Source organism: Calliopsis andreniformis, chromosome 10, assembly GCF_051401765.1.
Source record: "Calliopsis andreniformis isolate RMS-2024a chromosome 10, iyCalAndr_principal, whole genome shotgun sequence".
In the NCBI taxonomy this organism is placed as follows: Eukaryota; Metazoa; Arthropoda; class Insecta; order Hymenoptera; family Andrenidae; genus Calliopsis; species Calliopsis andreniformis.
Window position 1 is genome coordinate 16,784,018 of NC_135071.1, and position 23,164 is coordinate 16,807,181.

General features: G+C 41.3%; 1 protein-coding gene across 7 annotated transcripts in view; it reads left to right on the forward strand.

Moving 5' to 3' along the window:
* P120ctn (adherens junction protein p120) overlaps window positions 1-23,164 on the forward strand; it is a 38,972-nt gene that overhangs the window by 13,862 nt on the left and 1,946 nt on the right. Inside the window, exons 2-14 of one of the 7 annotated variants that reach the window (XM_076387747.1) lie at window positions 11,317-11,395; window positions 11,754-11,819; window positions 13,065-13,106; window positions 13,189-13,318; window positions 14,184-14,466; window positions 14,558-14,683; window positions 15,364-15,986; window positions 16,072-16,459; window positions 17,436-17,453; window positions 18,224-18,537; window positions 18,656-18,959; window positions 19,094-19,232; window positions 21,620-21,743. In XM_076387747.1, the coding sequence (XP_076243862.1) occupies window positions 11,364-11,395; window positions 11,754-11,819; window positions 13,065-13,106; window positions 13,189-13,318; window positions 14,184-14,466; window positions 14,558-14,683; window positions 15,364-15,986; window positions 16,072-16,459; window positions 17,436-17,453; window positions 18,224-18,537; window positions 18,656-18,959; window positions 19,094-19,232; window positions 21,620-21,743 (2,589 nt within the window). In that variant the 5' untranslated portion in view covers window positions 11,317-11,363. Of the gene's footprint in view, window positions 1-11,316; window positions 11,396-11,753; window positions 11,848-13,064; window positions 13,107-13,188; window positions 13,319-14,183; window positions 14,467-14,557; window positions 14,684-15,363; window positions 15,987-16,071; window positions 16,460-17,435; window positions 17,454-18,223; window positions 18,538-18,655; window positions 18,960-19,093; window positions 19,233-21,619; window positions 21,744-23,164 lie in introns of those variants that run through there. The other 6 variants (XM_076387748.1, XM_076387754.1, XM_076387753.1 and 3 more) reach the window with 6 other exon arrangements.

Sequence of the window (23,164 nt, forward strand, 5' to 3'; positions counted from 1 at the left end):
GAGAACGTGACGGGTGAGAGGGCGAGGGGGACTCGGGGGCGAGGGCGAGCCATCCGGCTGCGGACCCCAACGTTGGAACTCGGAATATTTCCGTTGCTTTCGCGACGACTCGATGAGGAGGAATATTTATTTTGCGATGGAAGCATCTCGCTCGCGAATCGGGACACGAAATGAGATATTTGCGGTGGGCGTGGGCGGGATTCGGCAAGCCTTTGGAACACGAATCACGAATTTCGCGAATTCAATGCTCCTATTTTAGGTTGACTGAATTGACTTTCGGCGCCTAAGGTGCGTACAATGAGAGTCGTGGGGGAACTGTTTCGAGTTCGGTGTAATTGAAAAAGTTTAGGATTTGGGAAGGGTAGGTTGCTGGTTTAAACATTTGGAGAGTAGACAATTTAAGGAGTAGAATATTCTGTCAATTGAGAACTTGAATATTTGAAAATTTATTGCTCTGAACATAGATACCTATAGAAACTCAAAGAAGAGTTACGCGGAAAATTATCACCGCTTTAATCATGTGTCAAAGTGTTAATTAAAAGACGAGACATTAAATAAGCACTTCCAAGAAAAATACTATAACTACACACGATTATATAACCCATACCATATTCCATCACAGCGAGTAATAATTCTACTTTTTCATATTCCCGTTTCTGGATTCTATCCTCATCCCAAATCCAATAGTACTCCATTATTCATTCATTTCCAGAGACCTCTGTATTGCTATCCCGTAGCAGACGATATTAAACAGAGTGACAAGCAATAACTATCAGTGACACGAACGCCCAAGGGTCCCATCGATATTCATCGGGACAACTCCCTGTCCCAAACTTCCATTAGTACGTAATTAGTTTCCAAGATCGGGAAGCATAGTATCAGAAAAGAGCACGCGGGGCATCGATCAAATCGTCCGCGAAAGCCAAAGTGGCATCGAAATACGGACAGAGAACGATGGCAGCGATTACAGTCGCGATATGGGGGGTGAAATTATTTGCCAACGGTGATCCTTCGGCGGCCATTCGTCACGCGGAACTTCCACGAGCCTGGCTCACTTCGAATCTCCGCTTTTCGTTCAATCGAGAAAGTTACTTTTTCGAACTTTTCCACGGGGTCATTCGTCTCTGTTCACCGTTGCCCGCGGAATTCTGGTGACGCCTAAATGATGCTGGTAAGCTGGGCCTCGAGACTCCAGTTATCGAGTTTCGTGAGTGTTGATCAGAGATAATCGATATTCTGCACGGTGGCTTTATTGCGAGCAACACGTCTGGTAGGGGTATACCCGTCTTTCGTTTCGGTGAAGATGCCAGCGAAAGCAGATCTCGATTTGAGGAATTTTGGAATGGAGACTGTATCCTGACGAGCTTATATGGAGGGAATACTAGATTTAAGGTATTTTGTAATAGCACTTGTATTTGGAAATTTAAAAATAGTATAACTGAACATTTAAGTAACTGAAAACTTGAATATTTGAACACATGAGTAACTGAAAATTTGAGTATTTGAAAATTTGAATATTTGAAAATATGAGCAACTGAACATTTAAACCAAGCGAAAATTTAAATATTTGAATATTCGAATATTCGAATATTCGAATATTTGAAAATTTGAAAATATGAGCAACTGAAAATTTAAATATTTGAAAATTCGAATATTTGAATATATGAACACCTGAAAATATGTGTAACTGAAGACTTCAGTATTTGAAGATATGAACTGGAAACTGGAGTATCTGAATATTTGAGTGTTAAAAAATTCAAAAACGTCAAAGTAATAAACCTCGTCGAAGAAAGTGAGTCACTGTGTCTCTGTACTTAGCCACTCCTCGACCTCTCTGATAGCTGGTCGCACAAGCACGATGTAACAGTTCCGTAGTGCTCTCAGCGGTCGATTCTTTCGAGATATCAAATGAAACAACGTATGACGAGGAAGAGGACAATAGGTAGCGATAGGCTAAAGGGGAGAATGGTTCGGTAATGGGCTGATAAAAGGGCTGCTAATGGATTCATCGGTAGAATTACCGAGTAGAGTGGCCCAGACGTTCGGTGTCAAGAGGCTGATCTATTTGAGGAGATCAGTGGCTAGAGATGGATGCACCAGGGAGCCAGGGATCCTATCGCGATAATACAGGCCATCGATGCCCTTTAATACATCGTTTGCGCTCGAGCCACGAATCACCCTTCCACTGGCCGAAGTACCATTCTACGATTCGCTCTATGGTCCCACGTTTCAAGGATCAAATCATCTTCCTCACTCGTGAATGGGAACGGAAGGATCAACACCCAGGGGATCCCTCTAAATTCTCTCATTGATTCACGCTCTATCAGCCAAAAGCTTGCCATCAGCTTAATGAAGGAAAAGAAAACTTAGAATTGATCAATTCACTGCTTTACATTGGAATAAGAGAAATTGTAAAGTATTGTCTTTGAAGCTTAAAATATTGTACCTACTTTGGCATATGTGAATGCACATGGAGTTCTGTTTAAGACAATTTTTCTAAACAATATTTCAGTAGATATTGATACTGATTTGATTCAGAAGAAGTAAATTTTCTAATAACACCTATTATTTTCATTTCTACTTGAAGAGTGGTTCTTCAGATAAAAACACCAGAAAATCCCCCAGAGTCCCTAGTCGAGTATCGTTCGATTTATAACCGTGTTACGTTCGAGGACGTTCTCTTATCGCATGAAGGAAGTTCGTGTGGACTCAATCGATTCATGTGCTTATTAAAACACCAAGGAATCCGTGGACGCCGGATGACGAGCGTCGAAGAGCAGCCGAGTGACGCGAACCCACTCGCGGCGCTCCATCGATCCAGGAGTGGTTCGTGGGACGTGGGATTGATTGATGGTATCGCCTACTAGAAACTCAATCTCGTCTCGAAGGAGCTGCGAATTGCTCCGATCGTTTCTCTTGCCGATGGAAAGCCCTCGATTCTTCCTTAAGCCTGCCTCTGCTCGTGAACTTCTGCTTCCGTGAACTCGCACGGTGGGTCAGCTCCGCCATGAAGCGAGATTTGAGCAGGGGAATGAAAAATCTATTTTTTAGATATTAAAGAATATCTGTTTTTCATATCAAAAATTCATCTGAAGTATGAACAATTGAGATAGTATAAAAATAGATAAATACTGTGACTGGTATCACCTTTTTCAACAGTGAGGGGTTCTTTTTGGGACGGTCACCCGTTTCAGATCAGCAGCGACGGTGATTGCATTACGATAGAAAATTGTAGGTGAAGGGGTTAATACATTGGAGACCCATGACCCACTCGTTGAGTCAGGGAATAGCTCTCTTCATTAACCAAGAGCACGTTCGAGTCACTTTTATACCTACTTCTAGATGACTGTCGTTAACCCCTGAGAACATCTTCAATAAAATACACTGATCTCAAACAAGTTAAGGATTGAAACCAAAATTTCCACCTGTAACGCTATGCTTCCCTAAAGATCATCGATAACTGTACCGAAATCCACTCGATTTTCATTAATAATCTAGAAAGTTCTAGTAATTGTATATATGGAATTAGAAACACGAAATATAGAAATTTAAAAAAATATATAAATTTGAATCAGCTTTCACTGGATACCCAAATACTTCTGCACAGTAGTGTAAGTACATACATAACGCGACACTGATTCCCCAGCTAGGCTACCTCGTCTCAGGAAATAGGAAACCTGTTTAATGTCAGCTCCTTCGCCGTGCAAACTCTATTACGTTTAGGGCGTTTAGAAATCCTCGGGCACATGGGCTAAACTTCATTAATGAATATGTATACGCGAGCCAGCGGCGTTCTACTCTCGGTTTCGCCGCAGATGGCGCCGGCTGATAACCAGAAATTAACGACTTCCTAAAAAAACGGTAGACGCGGCAGGTAGATCCGCTAATTACGACTGTTTGTCACGCGTGCACGGGAACAGCAGGGAGAGTGGGGGCCGAGCCAATTAAAATGAAATCCTGCCCCCTCAAAAAGGATTTAACATTGCGCTTACGTGACATGGGGATTTATCGATATTTTTAAATTAATTGGTTACTGTCAGCCTCCAGTGCGATCCTAGCATATGATCTATAGTTTTGTCTCGATATAAGCTCGGGACTTGGGATTAGGAGATCGAAGAAGCTAAGAAACTTGATTTTAAGATTCGTTCAAGTATGGGGGACTTCGTTTGGGTTACTCAAAGGCGAAAGTTAGGTAAAGTGGGAGAATAATTTGAAAGACACGTGAGTGTGTTACTGTACTTATATCGAGACAACGCTATACCTTTGTCTCTATATTGAAATAATTTTAGTTAAAGATTTCTTTAGCATTACTGAAGTCACTGAATAAAAAAACTAGTTTGTAAGAAAATCTAAGCCCATCATCGAGCTTGTATCAAGACAGCTATCTCTTCAACTCGGTTCGACGATTCAGAGGACAGTTGGTCCAGTTGTTTGAGGACCCTGAGAGACCGAAATTGCCTCTGCGTTCCACTTAGCTTCCTTTGCCGGCAGCTCAGCAGCGTTGGGGTTCCGCCGCATTTTAAATTAATTTTCACACGCGCGCGTTCCCATAAGGCTAAGCAAACCCTCTCGAGACTAATTAAGACTGCGGCCACTTTAGGCTGAAGAGCACGCCTTGGCTAAACTTATTTCTGTAGGATAACGCGTCTTAAATCTTCTTTAGCCGAGGTAGGGGCTGCTGCAAACAGCGCTTGATGGACGACGCTATCTCCTTTCTTTTTCGAAATATCCTACAACACGGTGGCTCCTCGTGAGTCACTCTCTGGGAACTGTAATCTTTTGCCTTGTAACGAGTAGCACTCGCGAGGCGATCTGTTATACAAACGTTGGAGCAGAGTTATACAGCGTTACTTCCATTGCTATGAGTTCGCAACTCGTTACCAGGAAAAAGTTTGCAGACCGTAAATTGCAGCTTTTTGTGACCGATTCATGCGTTTGGGTTCGCGTATCCATTAAATGTGAGAGCACGTCGCGTTTAATCAAATCCTTTCATCTCGACGACCAAAGTCCTCGATGATTTTCTTGACTTACGTGAAATGAGCCTTTCATAAATGAATGATTGTAATTAGTAACGCGCCAGTAGCTCTCGGCTCACCGACTCCGCAGGCTCGTCCTGGGCCAGGCAACCAGGAGCATAGCGGTGCACTGTGAAACCAATTGTAAACCGCGTTGTTGATTTTGCATCGACCGACGACGGTTCGGCCGAATTATTTCAGCGAAAAATTCGACGCGTTGCCTCGCTGCTGGCTGGCCGCGTTATCCAGCAGATGGAAGATGGAAAGATAAACAATAGAGCGTAGCCTGTGTGCGGAGTTTCTCACGCATCGGCCTTTCGCATCGCGTAATGCATGCACTTGCGTAAGGTGCAGCGTTGCACTGGTCGCGCGTAGATAGAGTGATACATGGCAGAGTATACACATTTTTTAGGTTTTGAATTTGTCGAGGTTTAATTGTACGAGTTTTTAGATTTTCGAATACTCGAATTTATAGTTTTTTAAATATTTAAGCGGCGAATCATTTAAATTCTGAATTCTTCAAATATTCAAATTGTCGAGCTTTCAAATTTTCAAATGTTTCAAAATTTCAAACATTCAAACATTTAAAATTTCAGTTATTTTAAATATTCAAAATTTCAAATACTTAAATATTCAAATATTCGAAATATCAAATATTTAAAATATTCTAATTTTCATGCACCTATACCAATGGCCCAGATCACCTCAGGGTAGATCAAGAACGATTAAAATCGCGAAACTCGCTGAAATTCCAGCCAAAGAAAATCGATATGGCGACTGTAGAGCAGCTCCCTATAGCCGTAGGGACATTTGTCCCGAAAAGGGATCCACAAATTCGCTACGACGTGTAAAAAATCTAATACGCCAGCCGCTGGTACGGGACGCTGCTTCAGGCGACGCTGTCCCAGATTTTTCCCCAGTTTCTACCGTAGAATAGGTCGAAAGGGCCGCGAGCTTGTTCAAACTTCTTCAGGGCTGTTTAATCCCGGATTGAAAGTAGTTCGCCAACAGTTTCTGGATTAATTTCATTATTTCGCGTCGAAGTGGATTCGCTGCGGCGACGGATATTGGAATGTCATGAATTCGCGATAAGATTGCGAGCAGGATTGACTGTCCTCTATTCGCTGAGTTACTGACTGTTTCCATCGGTTGTTTCATCACTGATTAAGTGAAACTATATTTTGTATAGAGAACATTTGTTCCCATTCAAAGCTCGAGGAAAATTCTGTGAAACTGTAGTCTTCAATTTTCATTTCACAATTTCCTCCAGGGGATACTAGAGTTTTATGCTCCTCGCTAATGTGAGAATCCGAGAATGCTTGTATAAATTCGAAACTCCAAGAAGATTCTGCGAAGCTGTACTCTTTAATTTTCTTCTTATCATTTCTCCCAGTAGGCGCCAAAGTTTCGCGAATTTTCCAGACCACTGGTGTCAATAATTCACTAAGAACATTTTCCACGGTTTCGCAAGATGTTTTAACTTTCCAGAACTTCGTGCCAGCATATTCTTACCTCGCAATGGTTGTTCCGTGACTCGAGCTCTCGTCCAGCGAGTTCCGTAAAATTCTTCAAAAGTTCGGTCACGATTATGGTGCCCCAGCTCACGAGTTTCATCTCGCGTTTCCAGAATTTTGGAAATTTCGCGCGCTCAGCGTTTCGGGGATGTTTGGCTTCTGGGAAATTTCGCCTGCAGAGCTGCGTACCGAAACTTTTGTGCCATAGCTCGTTCCACGAAGTTCAAAAATTCCCGCGGGTGACGAAAGTTTCATGAGGAAATTTCGCCATACTCCAGTAATCGAGTTTCATTTCGCTCGAATGATCGAGGGACGCCTTTACGACTTTTTCGCCGACAGATTTTTGACTGCGCTGGTAAAAACACTGAAGGGAGAGATGTTTGATGAAAATTACGAGCTCGAATCCATAAAGGACGCGGCTTTAGAAACGTTGCCGAAGGCTCGCGTAAATCCACGCATACAACGCCATTGTGCACCGTCTCTCTGTGACCTCTCTTCCTCTTCCCAGCTCTGCTCGTTGGAAAATTATGCATTCAAAGCAGGCATGTTGAACGCGTGCCCTGGAACGCACCAGACCTCCTCCTCCCATCCGTCGCCTCGTCCCTTTCCCTCAGATCGTGTGGAAATCTCATTGTCAATAATGCGATCTCGTCGAATTTTTATTCCTCTGCCGATGCGCGTGTCCCACTATGCTTCCACGAATTTTTATAGGTCACGTACGCCTCTACGAGAGGCGTTCGAAAACACATTCAACTGAGACGTTGAAGAAGAGAATTTTTGTGGGATTCGTGAAGGGATTTCGAAAGTAGAGAGCTGAGGAGATGAAAAGATTTTGATTCTTAGAGGTTATGAATACAGCTAGGACGAACTTTACTGAAATCTGAGGATTTTAAGTGACTCTCACTTATAGACATTGCTTATGTCATTGTTAGTGTGAGAAAGGCGCGATAAAAGAAGTAGCTGTAAAAATTCAAATTTGTAGTAGCTGTGTCACATCTCTCTGAATACAGATTGAATGAATTCACCAGCTTTTCCCGATGAAAATGAGCCCAAACACGATACAAATCGTACTACGTTTACTAATAAGTCACCCTGTGGTCACTTATCCGGGGAAATGCATTGAAATCGATTTCTGTTAATACTAGTCCGATTTATGTCGTGTCTGGGCTCATTTTCTTTAGAAAAACCTCACCAATTCATTGGTGCCTATAAAAAGTTCCCAAAATCATAAAAATTCCAACCCTCCCCAAACCTCCATCTCATTTAACACTCTACACTAAAAACTCATAACACATTTAACAGCAATAGAGCATTAAGTGCAAGGGTTAACTCCACTATTATACGCAAACAAGCTGGAGGCTTACATATTTAGCAAGAACAATCGCCATAAATTGCACCTTGGCTATATGTTACCCCTCACGACGACACGTGACGCAGTACCAGGGGTGCTAGGTAAGGAAAACGGAAGAAGGGCTCGTTAGTGGGGCGCAATTTCGGTCAAATGGACGTGTTGCGGTTGCAACGAGCTTCGAATCGCCCGCTTCGTTAGCTGCGTAGCAATTAGTTGCTTCGGGTCTTAACTACTCGGGGCGAGATTTCGCGTGGAGCTCGAAGAACGATCGACGAGGAACGTTTAGCTCGTTTAGAGATGCAGCTTCCACCAAGAGCCCCTAAAATACCCAGAATCGTCAATAATATCTATCACGATGCATCTTGCATGAAATGCAACACATTTGACTCACGTGCACCACCACTGACACACCTGGGCGTATGGAACGTATCGACTGACTTCTCTGAAAACTTCTCACGACTGAAACGTGGAGCTAGGGACTGTTCTTGGGCAGAAAGGAATCGATTTCCCCGATTCCTCGTCGGAATTATTAATGGGGGTTGTACGGGCGAGACAGGGAAAAAGATCGCGACAATGGTGAGCGCTGGGGTGCGCGCAGAGGTTCGATTGCGAAGGAGACGTGGAAGATGGGGAATCGAAGGGGTTGGAACAGAGAGGGGTATTTGTTTAAGTTCTGGTTCTCTTATTGCGCTTTCGACCTGGATTCAGGCTGGGCCGAGGGAGGAAATCGATGTCACTGGTATTCACCCGCGTTCCTAATCGACGTTAACGTAATTATTCCTCGAAAAAAGAAGCACGCGTCGGGAGCTTCTCGCTTGGGCAAGCAGTTCTCGCGAGCAATCGTTCTTGCCCTATTACACGCTTCCAATTAATTCTCGAGCGTTTCCGCACTCCATTCGAGCGACGTGTCTTCGATTCTCTTTTTCATGCGAGAGTTCGAGGTCCAGGGACGATTCCACTGACTCTGGCTAGTCGGTCAAGAAGGGGCTTGTTAACGTTTAACCCTTTGATTTACTATATTTCTTGGGCTTCGGTAGTGACAGAGAGAAGCTCAGAGTTCATTTAAATGAGAGAGAAATCTGTGAATCGATCGATTCGGGGGTAGGGAAATGATTCTTTTGAGGAAAGCGAGTGAACTATTGTTTCAGGAATCTGAAACTTCTTCTCATTCGATGATTCTTATTTCTACGATATAATTATTGTATGGTAATATTGTATTTTATCTTATTCTTGTGAAAATGGCACTAATGAATCGGTAGATATTTTTATGAGGAAAATGAGACTAAATATGATGTACATAAATTGGACTAGGTCTAGCTATAGTGAGGAAGACCGTATAGTACTTAGGATTCACTTGAGATTTACTTAAGATCGAGTGTCCACACATTTTACAGACGTCAGCAGGAATTAGCATACTATTAGGTCATCTCACAATTAATGTCACATTTTGGCTAAAAAATATATGTATAAACTATGAAAGAAAATAATAACTACGTACAGCTGGAACTTGTGACTTGGTATCATTTTCAAAAGTACCAAATTAGCAGACACTCACTGCGTTCTACAAAAAAGAAAAAAAGATATCTACGAACTACTGCTAGTTTCGAACTCCCAGAAGAAAATACATCTAAAAGGTATTCTGAAAAACTTCCCTCATCTCTTAAAAGAACGTCGAAGTTAGTTCATTTCGAAATCGGGGCTGCGCCATCGAGGCCCTCGAATCGATTCAGGACACCTCGTGGTGGACTGCAGAAAGAATTTTCAAAAATCCCCCCCAGCTGCAGGGATCCTCGTTAAACGATAATTTCGTTTCGCAACGGGTCCACCGCTTTGATTAACGTTTCCTCCTCTCTTTTTACCCGATCCACGAGCACGTTAATTAATTTCGTCACTTTCGCGTAGCTCGCAGCGCAGCTAACACGGCTCAGCATTAAAATATAAAACGGGCAAAAGTGTTTAATTAATTTGTCGCCGCGACGCTCTTTTATCGCGAGTTTCGATTACCCCGTGTTCCACGTGTAGACATCGGCAGAGGAAGAAAAAGTGCCGAGAGAAGTTTACTAACGAATTCAGCGAGCGTGAGGAGCTGTGGACGAGGAGGGCCTTCTAAAAGGATTCAGCCTTGTTCCGTGGATTCTGTCCGACTAACAAAGTTCCGTTTCCACTTATCGCTGGAATTGTCCTTTTTCGCTGCGGTGTAATTGTCCCGCTTGCTTGTTCCAAACTGTTTCCTAAGGGTGGATCTTGGAGGGGCTGTACGCGGCGAAATTAACACGCTCGAACTTGAAAACTTGTTACGACGATAAAATGATTACAATACTTGGATGGTAATTATATTTGTGCAGGGAGACTCGAAAGAGAATGCAAGGATTTTATGCAGCCCTCGAGTTCGGTAACCAATTAAAGACAAACGTTGCGCATTAACTCAACATTTCGCTTCTAATTTGTTTCAGTTAATTTACGTTCTTGGACTTCGGGTTTTACCTTGCTTTTCTTTAGGTAACATTTTGTTACAAATGCCTCTGATTAAAAATAGAGACATTTAAATCTTTGTGCTCTCGAGAAATTAAATTATGTACAATTCTGCTCTGCTTCTGTGTTTTGTAATTTAATAAATTGTATTATTTTAGTGCTTGATTCTTTGTGAGTTAACTAACAACTATCTCACACTTCCCTTTTACTTGACAGCTGACTTCCGCTCACAGCAAAGTTCATTTGCTCCGAATAGTTTCAAGCTTCAACAGCTGGTGAATAGAGAACGAGGAGGATACGTAACTTTAATCGTTTATATCTTTAGAATTATTGATTGTCCAACATATCTCGAATGACAGTAAGGGTCTCCGTACTACTCCAGAGAAGTGCAGGAAAATCGAAGGGGGACAAGTTGGAGGCTTCCCTTGTTAGCGAACTCGTGGGTAGCCTAGTTTGTGAACTACCTATTCTCTTGGTAGCTTGTAAACCCATCAGGTGATCCGCGGAGTTCCATTATAATCGAATTCCGCCGCGAGTCCTTATCCCCAAGTGAAACACGGAAGGTGCGATCCTCGCTGAACTTCGTTCACTACAATATTCTCTCGTTATAAACTCGATGCTTATTGAAACTCTTCCTTTATTTCTGTTTTCACTTTCACCTGCCACAAAGCAACCACTTGACGTCCATTCCATAAACTGATAACGCGAGGATGATGATATTTTCTGAGGTGAACCGAATTACGAGTTTGTAGGGAGTGGTCACTTAAGTCGTCCTATTTTATTTTTTGTATTTACTTATTTTTGCCTTCGAAAAAGTGTCAGGTACTAACGCCCTGAATTGATTATTTAAGAATGTCTTGTGTGTTGTACCTAGCGAGTTGCGAGCTTATAGCGTGTAATGACTTCGAAGGATGATTCTTCTTACTATGTATTTTAATCTTGTATCCTCTCTGTGTGCTTTCAGGAGACGTCAAGGACAGCTGAGCGGCAAGGCACGAATAATCAGCTGGTATGTCAAATAATCAGCTGGTTGACTCCTGTCTGTAAGTGTCTTTCTCTCCTCGAAAAGTCGAGAGACGTTTAAACCGATCTGTCTACAGTCTACATTCTCTGTCCTCGTGAGTCGTGTCACTTCGTGAACTGCTTCTCTTTCAACTCAAGAGCAAAACTCGTGTAACGCAATTGGCGAAAGGCAAAAAAAGAAACGTTCTCTGTTCTAATCTGTTCGCCCCTTTCCTCGATCGTCCCATCTTTCTTCGGCGGCTGAGCCAAAATCGATGGGTCGTTGGTTGCGTGAAAAAGACAGTTACAACCACCATCCCCTCTTTTCGAGCCTACCACCCCGCGAGCACGTAGACTCTGCACCGCTAATAACCACGATGATTGTGTTGTTGATGTCAGGCTGGTGAATCGTCGGATCGAGAAGAGACAGGAGCACAGCATTACGCGCACTGAGATCACGCAGAGGTGACTAACATGACCTAATCCCCACGAGGTTAGTCATTCTGAACGCGAGTGTACAATTCATCGACTCATCCGTGATCATCTAATCAACGTCCCTCCTTTCCATCACACGCTTGGCTCAAGCCTCGTCGGTGTCCTCGAGAGATCCGTGCGGAGGACTTGCCTGAGAGGCTTCCGACTAACAAGGAGACCCTTCTACCCTGTGCCCTCGGGGATTCTGATGAAATTTTAACCCCTGCTGTACTGTTCAAACATCGCTATCACCATGCGAAAGTGTAACTAAATTTACAGTTGTTGGCAGAATGTGGAGTCTCAGATTTCATCTTAATTCTTTTTGAAAAATTAGAATCAATATACGTCACACAAATCCTAATTTATACAGGATAAATCACGTAACTGTAGCACCTGAATTTTCTTGTAAACTGTTTATTGTACGAAACAATGTTTCAAATGAAAGCTGTTTGGTATTCTGAGTATGTTTCCCTCGATAGCAAACATCTTTCGTTTGAAGCATGTTTTTGTAGAACAATTTGTAAAAAGATCCAGGTGATATAATTACTTGACTCACCTTGTATATATTCATATTATTTATATGCAACATTTGCGATGGTAATAATTTTGTCTCACAATTTCTCACAATTTCTTTCTTTAGAAAGAAGATTCTAAAAAATTAACATCCCTCTGAAATATAATCCCCAGTTCCATCAATATTTGATAAAAATCCCTCAGAGCACGGAAGATGCAGGTCTCCTTGAAAAGGATGACATTCTCGAAGTCTTTCAGCGTTGATCAGGGACCTCGCGAGACATCGGCGAATAGATCACCCATCGATCATTATCACGTGGAGGGGAACGTACACGTAACTCTCAGAATGAGTAACTTCAGTCGCACTAACCATCAGCCCAGTGTCGCCTTCATTTTGCATGCGTGAAAGTGACTAGTGTGTGCGTTTCTGTGTGTGTCTGTGTGTGTCTGACGAGGACACGTAGTTTAGCGTAATTAGAAGTATTTCTAGTTGCTTTGTCCTTCGGCCCGTGGCCCGTTCTTTGCTCTGCCGTTTAATTTCGTTTGGTTCGTCACGTTCCGATGCACTGTTGCAACGATGCAACTCTCCGCTTGCCTGCGGTTTTCGTTTCTATATTTTCCCCTCAGGATTCGTCGATCCTGATTATCATAGCTGTACTTGTGAACGTTTCTGCGCGATTACGGCGAATCATGGATCCTCAAGTGTGTCTTCTCTTCTTCCAGACGCGTTCTCCAGGAAAAAGGTCCCGACATGCCGCAGTACACGTAAGCAATCGAGAGTGCACTTGATTATACCTCTTAAATGCGAAAGAACGCGGCCCTAATTAGTCATTGCTACGCCTTACAGCGGACAGAGTGATGCAGATTACCACGGAAGTAACGGCCAGGCGGACACCCACTCGTTGCATTCGTCCCATCTGTCTGTGCAAGAGGATCCATTACTCATCCGGGCGCATAAGCAGCAGTCTACTCAGCAAGTGAGATTTATTTATAATTTTCGCGAATATTAAATGGCCTCGGCTCGAATAGCGAGGATTTCCTTCGCTCCAGAAACATCCATTACAATGACCAATTACAGTGTCTCCTCGCCAGGGGCTTGTGGCTTCTCTGAGCCTCATAGCCAGGGACACACGGTTTTGCATACAATTCATGTAGTAGTTGTTCAATTTTGTCGTCGTGGAAGTCTAAAATCCAGGTTGCTTTAAATGCGCAGGAACTTAGACTTGGTAATTAGAATTGATGAACAAAGTGAAATTGTGGAAGTTTTGAAGTTTCTTAACTTAAAATACTTGAGAATTTTGAGAATCTTGAGACACTTGAAAATCTTAAAAGTTTAGAAAATCTTGAAAGTCTAGAGAACCTTAAAAGTCTTGAAAATCTTGAAAGTTTAGAGAATCTTGAAAGTCTTAAGAATCTTGAGAGCCTTCAGTATCTTGAGAATCTTAAATATCTTGAGGACCTTGAGACTCTTGCAAGTCTTGAGAATCTTAAGAACCTTCAAACTTGTGAGAATCTTGAGAATCTTCAGACTTGTGAGAATCTTGAGAGACTTGAGGCTCTTGAGAATCGTCAGACTTGTGAGAACCTTGAGAGCTTTGAGACTCTTTAAAATCTTAAGAATCTTCAGACTTGTGAGCCTCTTGAGAATATTCAGAATTCCTAGAATCCCCAGGAACTTCAGAATTGTAAAAATGTTGACCCTTGAAAATCTGAAAATCTCCTAAGTCTCAAGAATCGTATAGATCCTAAAAATCTTGAAAATCTCAAGAGTTATATAGATCTCAAAAATCGAGAAAATCCTAGGAATAACATTTCTTCAAGTCCTCTGTGCATTTTCCCCAGGTGACGAGCGTGTCCAAGGTGGTCCGCGAGGTGTCACACATGGAGCCCGATCCAGGTGCGGTGAGCTACATGTCAGTGCCGTTGATGTCCCAGGACTACCAGCATGCGGACCCACAGTACCCTGCAGACGCTTACATGGTCGGTTACGAGCATTATGGGGCGTACTTGGGCTATCCACCGCAGCCTGGCTACCCAGGTCCTCATGGAATTTACATGCCACGTTCACATTCCCCCCACAGTCCTCACAGCCCCTCGGAGCACAGTCGTGCCTCACCTCCTCATGGTAAGAAACATCTTACCTCGCCTATGCGCCAGGTGATCAAGATTCCTAGGATTGTCCAATAATAACGCTGTCTGTCCTGCTTTTTGCAAAGAATACCTGCGCAAGGCGGCGCCATACGTGGATGGTGGCTACAACGACATCGACTCAGGTCTGAATCCCGCTCTGCAGGATCACTATCGTATCACTCCTAGTCCCGGAGGTCCAGGGGATCAATATGGTACGTTTAACTAGAGGAACCTCGAAGCAGAGTCGTCGTTCACCCCTGCAGAGATGGAATCCGATATTTTCATTTTCCGCTTTCTGAACGGGGTCAGAGAGGCTGACCCAGACAGGGCAGCCATAATGAGACATTCAGCTATCATGTTGCAGCGCGCCGCGACTATCCGTCTGACCAGTGCACAGCATAATTCACTTTAATTATCTCCATGCCTGACGTTCGTTGTTATTTTGTGTTTCCCTCTAGATCAAATCAGCAACTCTTGGAATATGGATGACTCCGGCGAACCCTCTCAGCATCCTCATGGTAGGGACACATCGATTATTTATTTAACCGCATTCTCTCTTCTGTTTTCTTTTCCTACGCCTCTTCTTCTCTCTTCTCGCTGTATCATTCTCGCTCAGCTTCATTTTCTCTATCATCGTCGACCTTCATTGGTGGGTCCATATTCCACTAAACGCCACGGATAATGCAAGTGAATTATGCGCTCCGCGAGTCGCGAGTAGAAGGAACCCATCGAACCCTAAGAGCACCCAAACTTAGCATATATCGACTCCAGTTCCATCATGGGAACATGTTCCTTCCACTCGCGACGCGCTTCAATCCAACGCCAGGCGTATCAACCAACTCCTGACGCCGCCAGCTCAAGTCCTAATCTTCTACTTTCACCTGAACGCCAGATGAGAGCAAAGTGGCCTATGGTTACGTGTCTCCGTCCCCCTATGGGCCCGTTGGCTATGGCCCCGCCGTAGGAGTGGGTCCTGTCGCGGTTCCCAGCGACATGCCAGGCTACGACGAGGGTCATCCTGTCCCCCTGACCTCAGGAGTCCTACCAGGGATGTTCGAAGACGAGGTGCATCTCCAGCGACTACAGTCTCGGCACCCTGTAGTACCTGGCATGGCTAGCCCATTGGACGACGACCAGAAGTCGACGCGATGGAGGGACCCGAACCTGTCCGAGGTGATCGGTTTCCTGAGCAACCCGAACAACATCATCAAGGCGAACGCTGCCGCGTATCTGCAGCACCTTTGCTACATGGACGACCCTAATAAGCAGAAGACGCGGAGCCTGGGTGGCATACCTCCACTGGTGCAGCTGCTGGATCACGATAATCCTGATGTGTATAGAAACGCCTGTGGCGCGCTGAGGAACTTGTCCTATGGGAGGCAGAACGATGAGAATAAGAGGGCTATAAAGAATGCTGGAGGAGTGCCTGCGCTGATCAATTTGTTGCGTAGGACGTCTGACGCGGATGTGAAGGAGCTGGTCACTGGGGTGCTGTGGAACCTATCTTCCTGCGAGGTGAGTCTCTCTCTTTTCTAACAAAGAGTCAGTGAATTCTTCTTTATATTAATATTCAATGTGTTATTCGAATCCCTGTTTCCAGGACCTGAAGAAGTCCATCATCGACGACGGCGTGACGATGGTGGTGAACAATATAATCATTCCCCACAGTGGCTGGGATCCCAGTTCTTCCAGCGGCGAGACCTGTTGGTCGACCGTGTTCAGGAACGCTTCTGGCGTCCTCAGAAACGTGTCCAGCGCTGGGGAGTATGCGAGGAAGAAATTGCGCGAATGCGAGGGCCTGGTCGATGCCCTGCTGTACGTCGTGCGGTCAGCCATCGAGAAGTCCAATATCGGCAACAAAATCGTGGAGAATTGCGTGTGCATCCTGAGAAATCTGAGCTATCGGTGTCAGGAGGTCGAGGATCCGAACTACGACAAGCATCCGATTCAGTCCACGGTGCAGAACAGGGTGGCGGCGCCTGCTAAAGGTGAGCCGAGCTCGACTCTGTCTGTGTTGCATTCTGAGAATGAGACGAGTGTACCTTCCCTTTGCCATGGCAAACACATGGGTCTCCCTCATTGGGCATGCGGGGACACGCATGCGGCCGAGTTGTGTGTGCGCTGATAAGGGGGGTTCACCTTTCCATCGGGCGGCGATAAGATAACGCAGAAAGCGAACCGACTTTGAGAGAGGCACTTTTAAGCGGGCATTAAAAATCGGGTGTAATTTATATTGTTTCCTTTAAGAAAATATGAAGATCGATCCTTTGACTTTGTAGATCGAAGCAATTGATAAGTGGCTCTGTTAATGGTAGGCTCAATATTTAGTTTTAGATGTAGTTTTCTGTATTCCTGAGAATAGAGTGATCTAAGATCGAAAGATGTAATTAACACCTGCTTTGCAATGAGAGTACTGTACAGTAATTGATCGTATATTGACAATGTTGATACACTCCCCAGTGTGAAATGTGCGAAGTAGTTATTAGAATTGGTAGATAGACCCATACACCTATTGAATCGAGTAAAATGGTTTCACACTTGTATACACTCTAACATTCGTTGTGATGCTTACTTCTGTCTGGGATTGTCATTGAAACCGCTTAAACGTTTGATGGAAAAATTAAGTGTGATTGTGGTATATCGAAACACGTTCAGTTTTTTGTCAGATACAATGATTATCTAGTAAAATAGCACATGGCAGCGAAGATCACTACACAGATTGTCTTTTATTTTTTGTTCTTTTCGAGGTATTGTAATTGGCTTCAGTATCTTCGTTATTGTTTCGACTTGTTTCACCTGTAAATGTGGCCTGATATGTTGTTTTGGGTAGATCCATGATTCTGTCTCATATTTTTGAAGTTATTCGTTTGAAGGGAAAGAGATGTGTAAAATTTAGAAAACAAAAATATGAAGTTATATCTTTTCTAGTTTAGCATGGATTAAAATGTGTTTCAATCTTTTTAGCGTACAGTTTATGTCAAGGTAAGACATTCTTGTTACTCCAAATCCTAATTTAATTGCAGTTTTTGCGAAAATTCAATTAGTGCATGCTTTACTTTGCGACGATTACTCATCGGTTTCACTGCAAACCTGCTGATAGTACTTCTGATTGAAACCGATATTTTACAAGAAATACACTTACAATTACTTTATCTTAAAAAAATAACGTTATCGTTCTACTAATCACTGTTCAAATATTGAGCTTCTTAGCCACATTTTTATCCTTATCTTTATCGAGAGCAATAAAGATTACTTCTACTACGTAAAATAATTCCAACATGACTGAGAATGTAAAGTGCATCTAACTATACCTTTAACTAATAGAAGAAACTAGTGCATTTTGTATCTGCTTGCTATCAGGTTCTAGGATTATGATATTATATTTACAGAATACCATGCATTGTACCTTTGGCCTAAATATGCTTCAGTAGTTACAGCTTCTTGATGCAAGTAGTGGCGATGATGTGAAAGTTATTATTCATGAAATATCAACATAATCCCTAAGTTTCGCATCATTCATAATTCTGAGCTACACACCAACTGCACGCTAGATTATCATTCATAACCAGACCCAGTTTTGGTATTATGTACTTTCTATTGTTCAATTTCAAACTTCGCGCTGAAATCATTCAACGCCACGCTAGGGAACATTAAATAAGAATCAATGTATCGCGATTCATGCAATGTTTACTAGAGCAAATGGATTTGATCAGTTTCAGAGACTATATCAGTTTCAAATTATTATGCCATAGGTGAGAATCTGGGTTGCTTCGGTGGCAGTAAGAAGAAGAAAGATGGCCAGCCAGTGCAGAAGGAGACCACAGCCTCTCGTACAACCAGTCCCAGGACAGAGCCTGTCAGAGGCATGGAGCTGTTGTGGCAACCAGAAGTGGTTCAATCCTATCTCAAGCTTTTGCAGACTTGCTCAAACCCAGAGACACTGGAAGCAGCTGCTGGGGCTTTGCAAAACCTTGCGGCTTGCTATTGGCAGCCTAGTATTGAAATACGTGCAGCTGTGAGGAAGGAGAAAGGACTACCAATCTTAGTAGAACTGTTACGAATGGAGGTATGAAACTATTTTCTCAAATGTCCTATATGAAGACCAAGATAATGTTCAATAGAAGAGTAATTAAATATAGAATATACATATTAATCTGTTCTTTGTTCTTGTACTTGTTATTCAGGTTGATCGTGTGGTTTGTGCTGTAGCCACAGCGCTGAGGAACCTCGCAATAGACCAGCGTAATAAGGAATTAATAGGCAAATATGCAATGCGCGACCTCATCCAAAAGTTACCTTCAGGAAACAACCAGCACGATCAGGGGACAAGTGATGACACGATCGCCGCGGTTCTAGCCACTTTAAATGAAGTTATCAAGAAAAATGCTGAGTTCTCGCGCTCACTGCTGGACGCTGGAGGCGTGGACAGACTAATGAACATTACTAGGCAACGTCAGAAGTACACGCCACGTGTTCTTAAATTTGCAGGCAAGAGGAATAGCTCAAATATTTTGAACCTTTGTAATTTAGCTTAAGACGGTGCTCTTTGACAGCCTTGAGAAGTACTAATTTTTGAAAGCCTGTGTGATCGAGTATCTAGCTAAAATTTGGTGTCCTTTCAGGACAAGTCTTGTTTACAATGTGGCAGCATCAAGAGCTAAGGGACGTTTACAAGAAGCATGGATGGAAGGAGCAGGATTTTGTCACGAAAACGGTGGCAGCGCGGAATTCAGGGCCTAATTCACCCAACAATGCAAACAGGTAAAGCTATAGACTACATATGGAACGGAAGTTAATGTCCAATATATTTATAGTATATTGGAATAGATTATAGCACTTTTTTAAAGGGAATTGAACTTTAAAACAATGTAATATTTATCTTGTGTGCTTCTGCAATGATATCGAGCAACAAAATTGTTTATTTATTGCCTAAAAATAGTTTAAACATTTCCTGACATTAATGTCTAAAGTTTCAAAAACTATTTGTTCAATCTTACTCCTTTTTATACAAAAACACTTCTTTTTATCCTTCTGATACAATTTTTATAAAACAGTTATCTTGCTCTAAAAAGTGAGCTTTTCTCTAAGTACCCACACAAAAGGTTAAAAACTTAACTGAAGTTAACTAAATATATCTAAATTAATTTTAAATATATTTAGTTAAAATATGTATGAAATTAAAATGACTCCCGATTCGATAACGGTTAGTCATTAGTAATTTTCCACAGAGAGAAATATTGTTCATAATTGTTAATACATATCCGCGGTTATTATGTTTGCAAAATAATAACAAAAATAAATATGACTTACCTTAACACCCACGGGATGAAGGCAGCACGACGAATTACCCAGGAGGTGTCTGCTGGGCCTGAAAAAAAGAGCAACAAATATTAGAAAATCACTTTTAAATTTTTTAAATTCGAAAATATAAATCTCTAACGAAATAAAATAATACTTACATTATTCTTCGCGTTCCGGCACCTGCACTCGCCAACACAGGAACCTTCACTGACTCTAAATACCGATACATCAAGTTTTCCTCCAAATAAAAAAAAAAGTAAAAATAAAAGATTATCAATTAACTAGAAAATATTAGCTGACGAACAACACTGACTCTATTCGCGTCATTAGAGCTCTGTGGCGCTCTTGAATTAATTTATAATACGCCAAAAACACTGACTCGAATATCGCGTGTCTCTAAAATCTAAAGTGTGACTGATCACTATACACTCAGAGCAGCTATGCTCTGCAAAACAAAAACAAACTCTCCCTACTACGCGACAAACATTTACTCAACGACCGCATTGCACGCGGTCACAAATTGTCTAAAAAAAATTCTACCGGAAGTTCAAGTTCAACCGATTTCTCGCGACATTCGTTTGAATTAACTGACAAGTGTCATGGCGTCGTTTCACTTTAGCGCCAATGTCCTCGATTCTAGTCAGAGACCTGTAACAGAAAAAAACGAATTTAAGTTCAATATTTTGAAATAAATATAAAAATGTCGCCGTTAATAACGGTTAAACCTGAAATATTTTTTGAAAACCCATAATTAACGTGTAAACTACTAATTGATATGCGATGGAGAACAGAAAAGAGACGCTAAAGTTGGTTACAAATTTTGATTAAAATATCTGATAGAATTCTATTCAAAAGTCTATTAACATTACGTAAAAGTAGTAATAGAAAATCAATAAAAGCAGTAGTAGCATTTAAAACAATTCTACATTAATAAATACATGACACTCACTCTAATAATCACGAAGTCTCTACAGCGTTTGACCTCTACGACTCGCACCGAAGAAATAACGTCTTTTCCTTACAGTTTGGTAGCTCGCGAAAAGCTTGATAGGTGGCGGGAGGGGATGAGCTAGCAACCGCGAAAATTTGTAGCTATTTTGGAAAAAATATCGATGCCATATCAACATTAACATATGGTACAAATATGCATATAATGCAATATGTATTAGCTTAAGCCTCGACAAAAACAAAGGCCATGTAAATATACAATATTATCTAAGACTGACTTGTTTGGCTACAAATAACCGATAGGATGTTTTTCTAACATTGTCAAAACTTTTGCATCTATGACTCTTAAAACTTATAAATACACGATTTTAATACATTATGCAATATGTACATAACTAAACGTTGTAAAAATATATTGGCTATATAGCTGTCAGTGTAGAATATTTAAAAAATTTACCTTTTATTTGAAGAATTAATTTCATTTCACGACTCCGTGCAGCGTGCAGCACCTTCGCATTACTTTGAACGTCGCGAAAATCTGCCGACAGAAGTCGCTGTAGTTGTTATAATTGATTCAAATTTTGAAAATGTTTTTTAACGATGAATAAACAGTTTTTGTTGCTCATTATTAGTTAGTTTTAATAGTGTAAGTAAATACACTGATGCATAGTTTTTTATTTTAATTACACATGTTACAGTCAAGTACTTTTTATATTTTCTAAATTAATCTTTACTTTTTATTTGTGTGAGTCATTCATTTACCTTTTTTTTATGTTTTTGGACTCTGCAATTATTTTTTTAGTATATGCTTTATGGATTCACTTCTATTTTGGTTGATAATTTTGTTTGGGCAGAGTCCAAACTCGATCTTGAACCTGTTGGCTCTACGTTAAGTGTAGTTATGATTGCAGCACTCTGAACCGGCCAATGGCAAGTCAAGGAAGCACCAGATACGAAGATAGAACAATTCAGAGAGCAAATATGAATTCTAATAATGTTGGTCGGCCCACTATATATCAGTCTGTAAGTAACAATAACTAATGGTACTGCTGATAAATGCATTTATGCATAGGTCTCACTAGTAACTTAGGTCAGGCACCCTGTTTCTAACGATAAAGTGAAAGTATAAGGTAGTTTTGGAATGCAGAAAAGAGTAGAACGTGGGTCCTGTTCAAACTAAAACATTAACACTTCCATTTAACTATGTTCAGTTGATGTGCAGTTACCACAGTTTAATTTACAAATGACTAACAGAATTTGAACACAATGTTCAAAGTACAATGAGACTTTCTTTTGATAGTGTCTTCCTTTTACTAATAGAACTCCTGTTATGTTACGACAATAGATTTAATTTAGCAGAAGATTAAATTACTCCTTAACATTCAAACACAGTTATATGTATAGAGAAGCATATTTCATTTGTATACATATTTTGATTTTGTTGTTTTCTCTTTTTTGTTATTTTTTATGTTGTATATTTGCGTCAAATATAGTGCATTTCCTTATTCGAAATGCTTGAGAATATGTAGAAAAAAGATATATCATATATATATGTACAAGCCACATATACAAAGTGTTAAAGAAAAAATGAGTTACAAACACTGCGGGTACTATACACCTCTAAAGTTTGTCACCCATTTTGTTGACATTCTGCATATACATAGACGTATGGAAATATGTAATATCATAATGATAGTACTCATTATGATGCTCTAATAATCATAACACTTTATTTATAATATTTATCTGCTTGCACGAGACGAACAAATTTAAATACCATTACACAAGCATAAAACCAGGTTCAAATTAAACAGAATCGTAAGAGATATGTACACCGCCTAGTTGTGATACAAGAGAAAGGGCAGTTACTTAAATGAAGCATTATAAGTGTATAAACTAAGTCAATTAATGAGTACCAATTACTATAATCATGTTTTATGCTATCAGAAGCAGCATTTGCTGGTATACAGTATTACTGTAGATCATATGCGGTATGCATAAAACAGTCCATGGAATTATCAAGTATCCAACATTTTTACGCAATAATCTATACTTATATAATCAGAATGAATTAAGACATGTTGTAATCGGATAATGGAGAGAATTTGTATCGTGTACACAGAAGGAACCAGGTGTAATAAAAGTGTATTCAATGGCAGTAAGGTTTCAAGTCGGTATAGAGAGCACTGATTCACAGATTGCCAGAGTAGTGTTGAGATGTGTAATTTATTCCTCTGAAGTACATAGTATAAATCTTCTCTATTATTTGATGCATTTAATTGTTCATTACGGCACTTGTAATATTTTTCATTTCAACGAATTTTGGTACATATTCAAGATTTTATACAAAATGAGATGCTGTAATAAGTGAAGATTTGCTCGCAGATTGAAAGAAAGAGAACTTTTGATTTAATTTTGGAAAACTAGTTTTTCTTAATTATTCG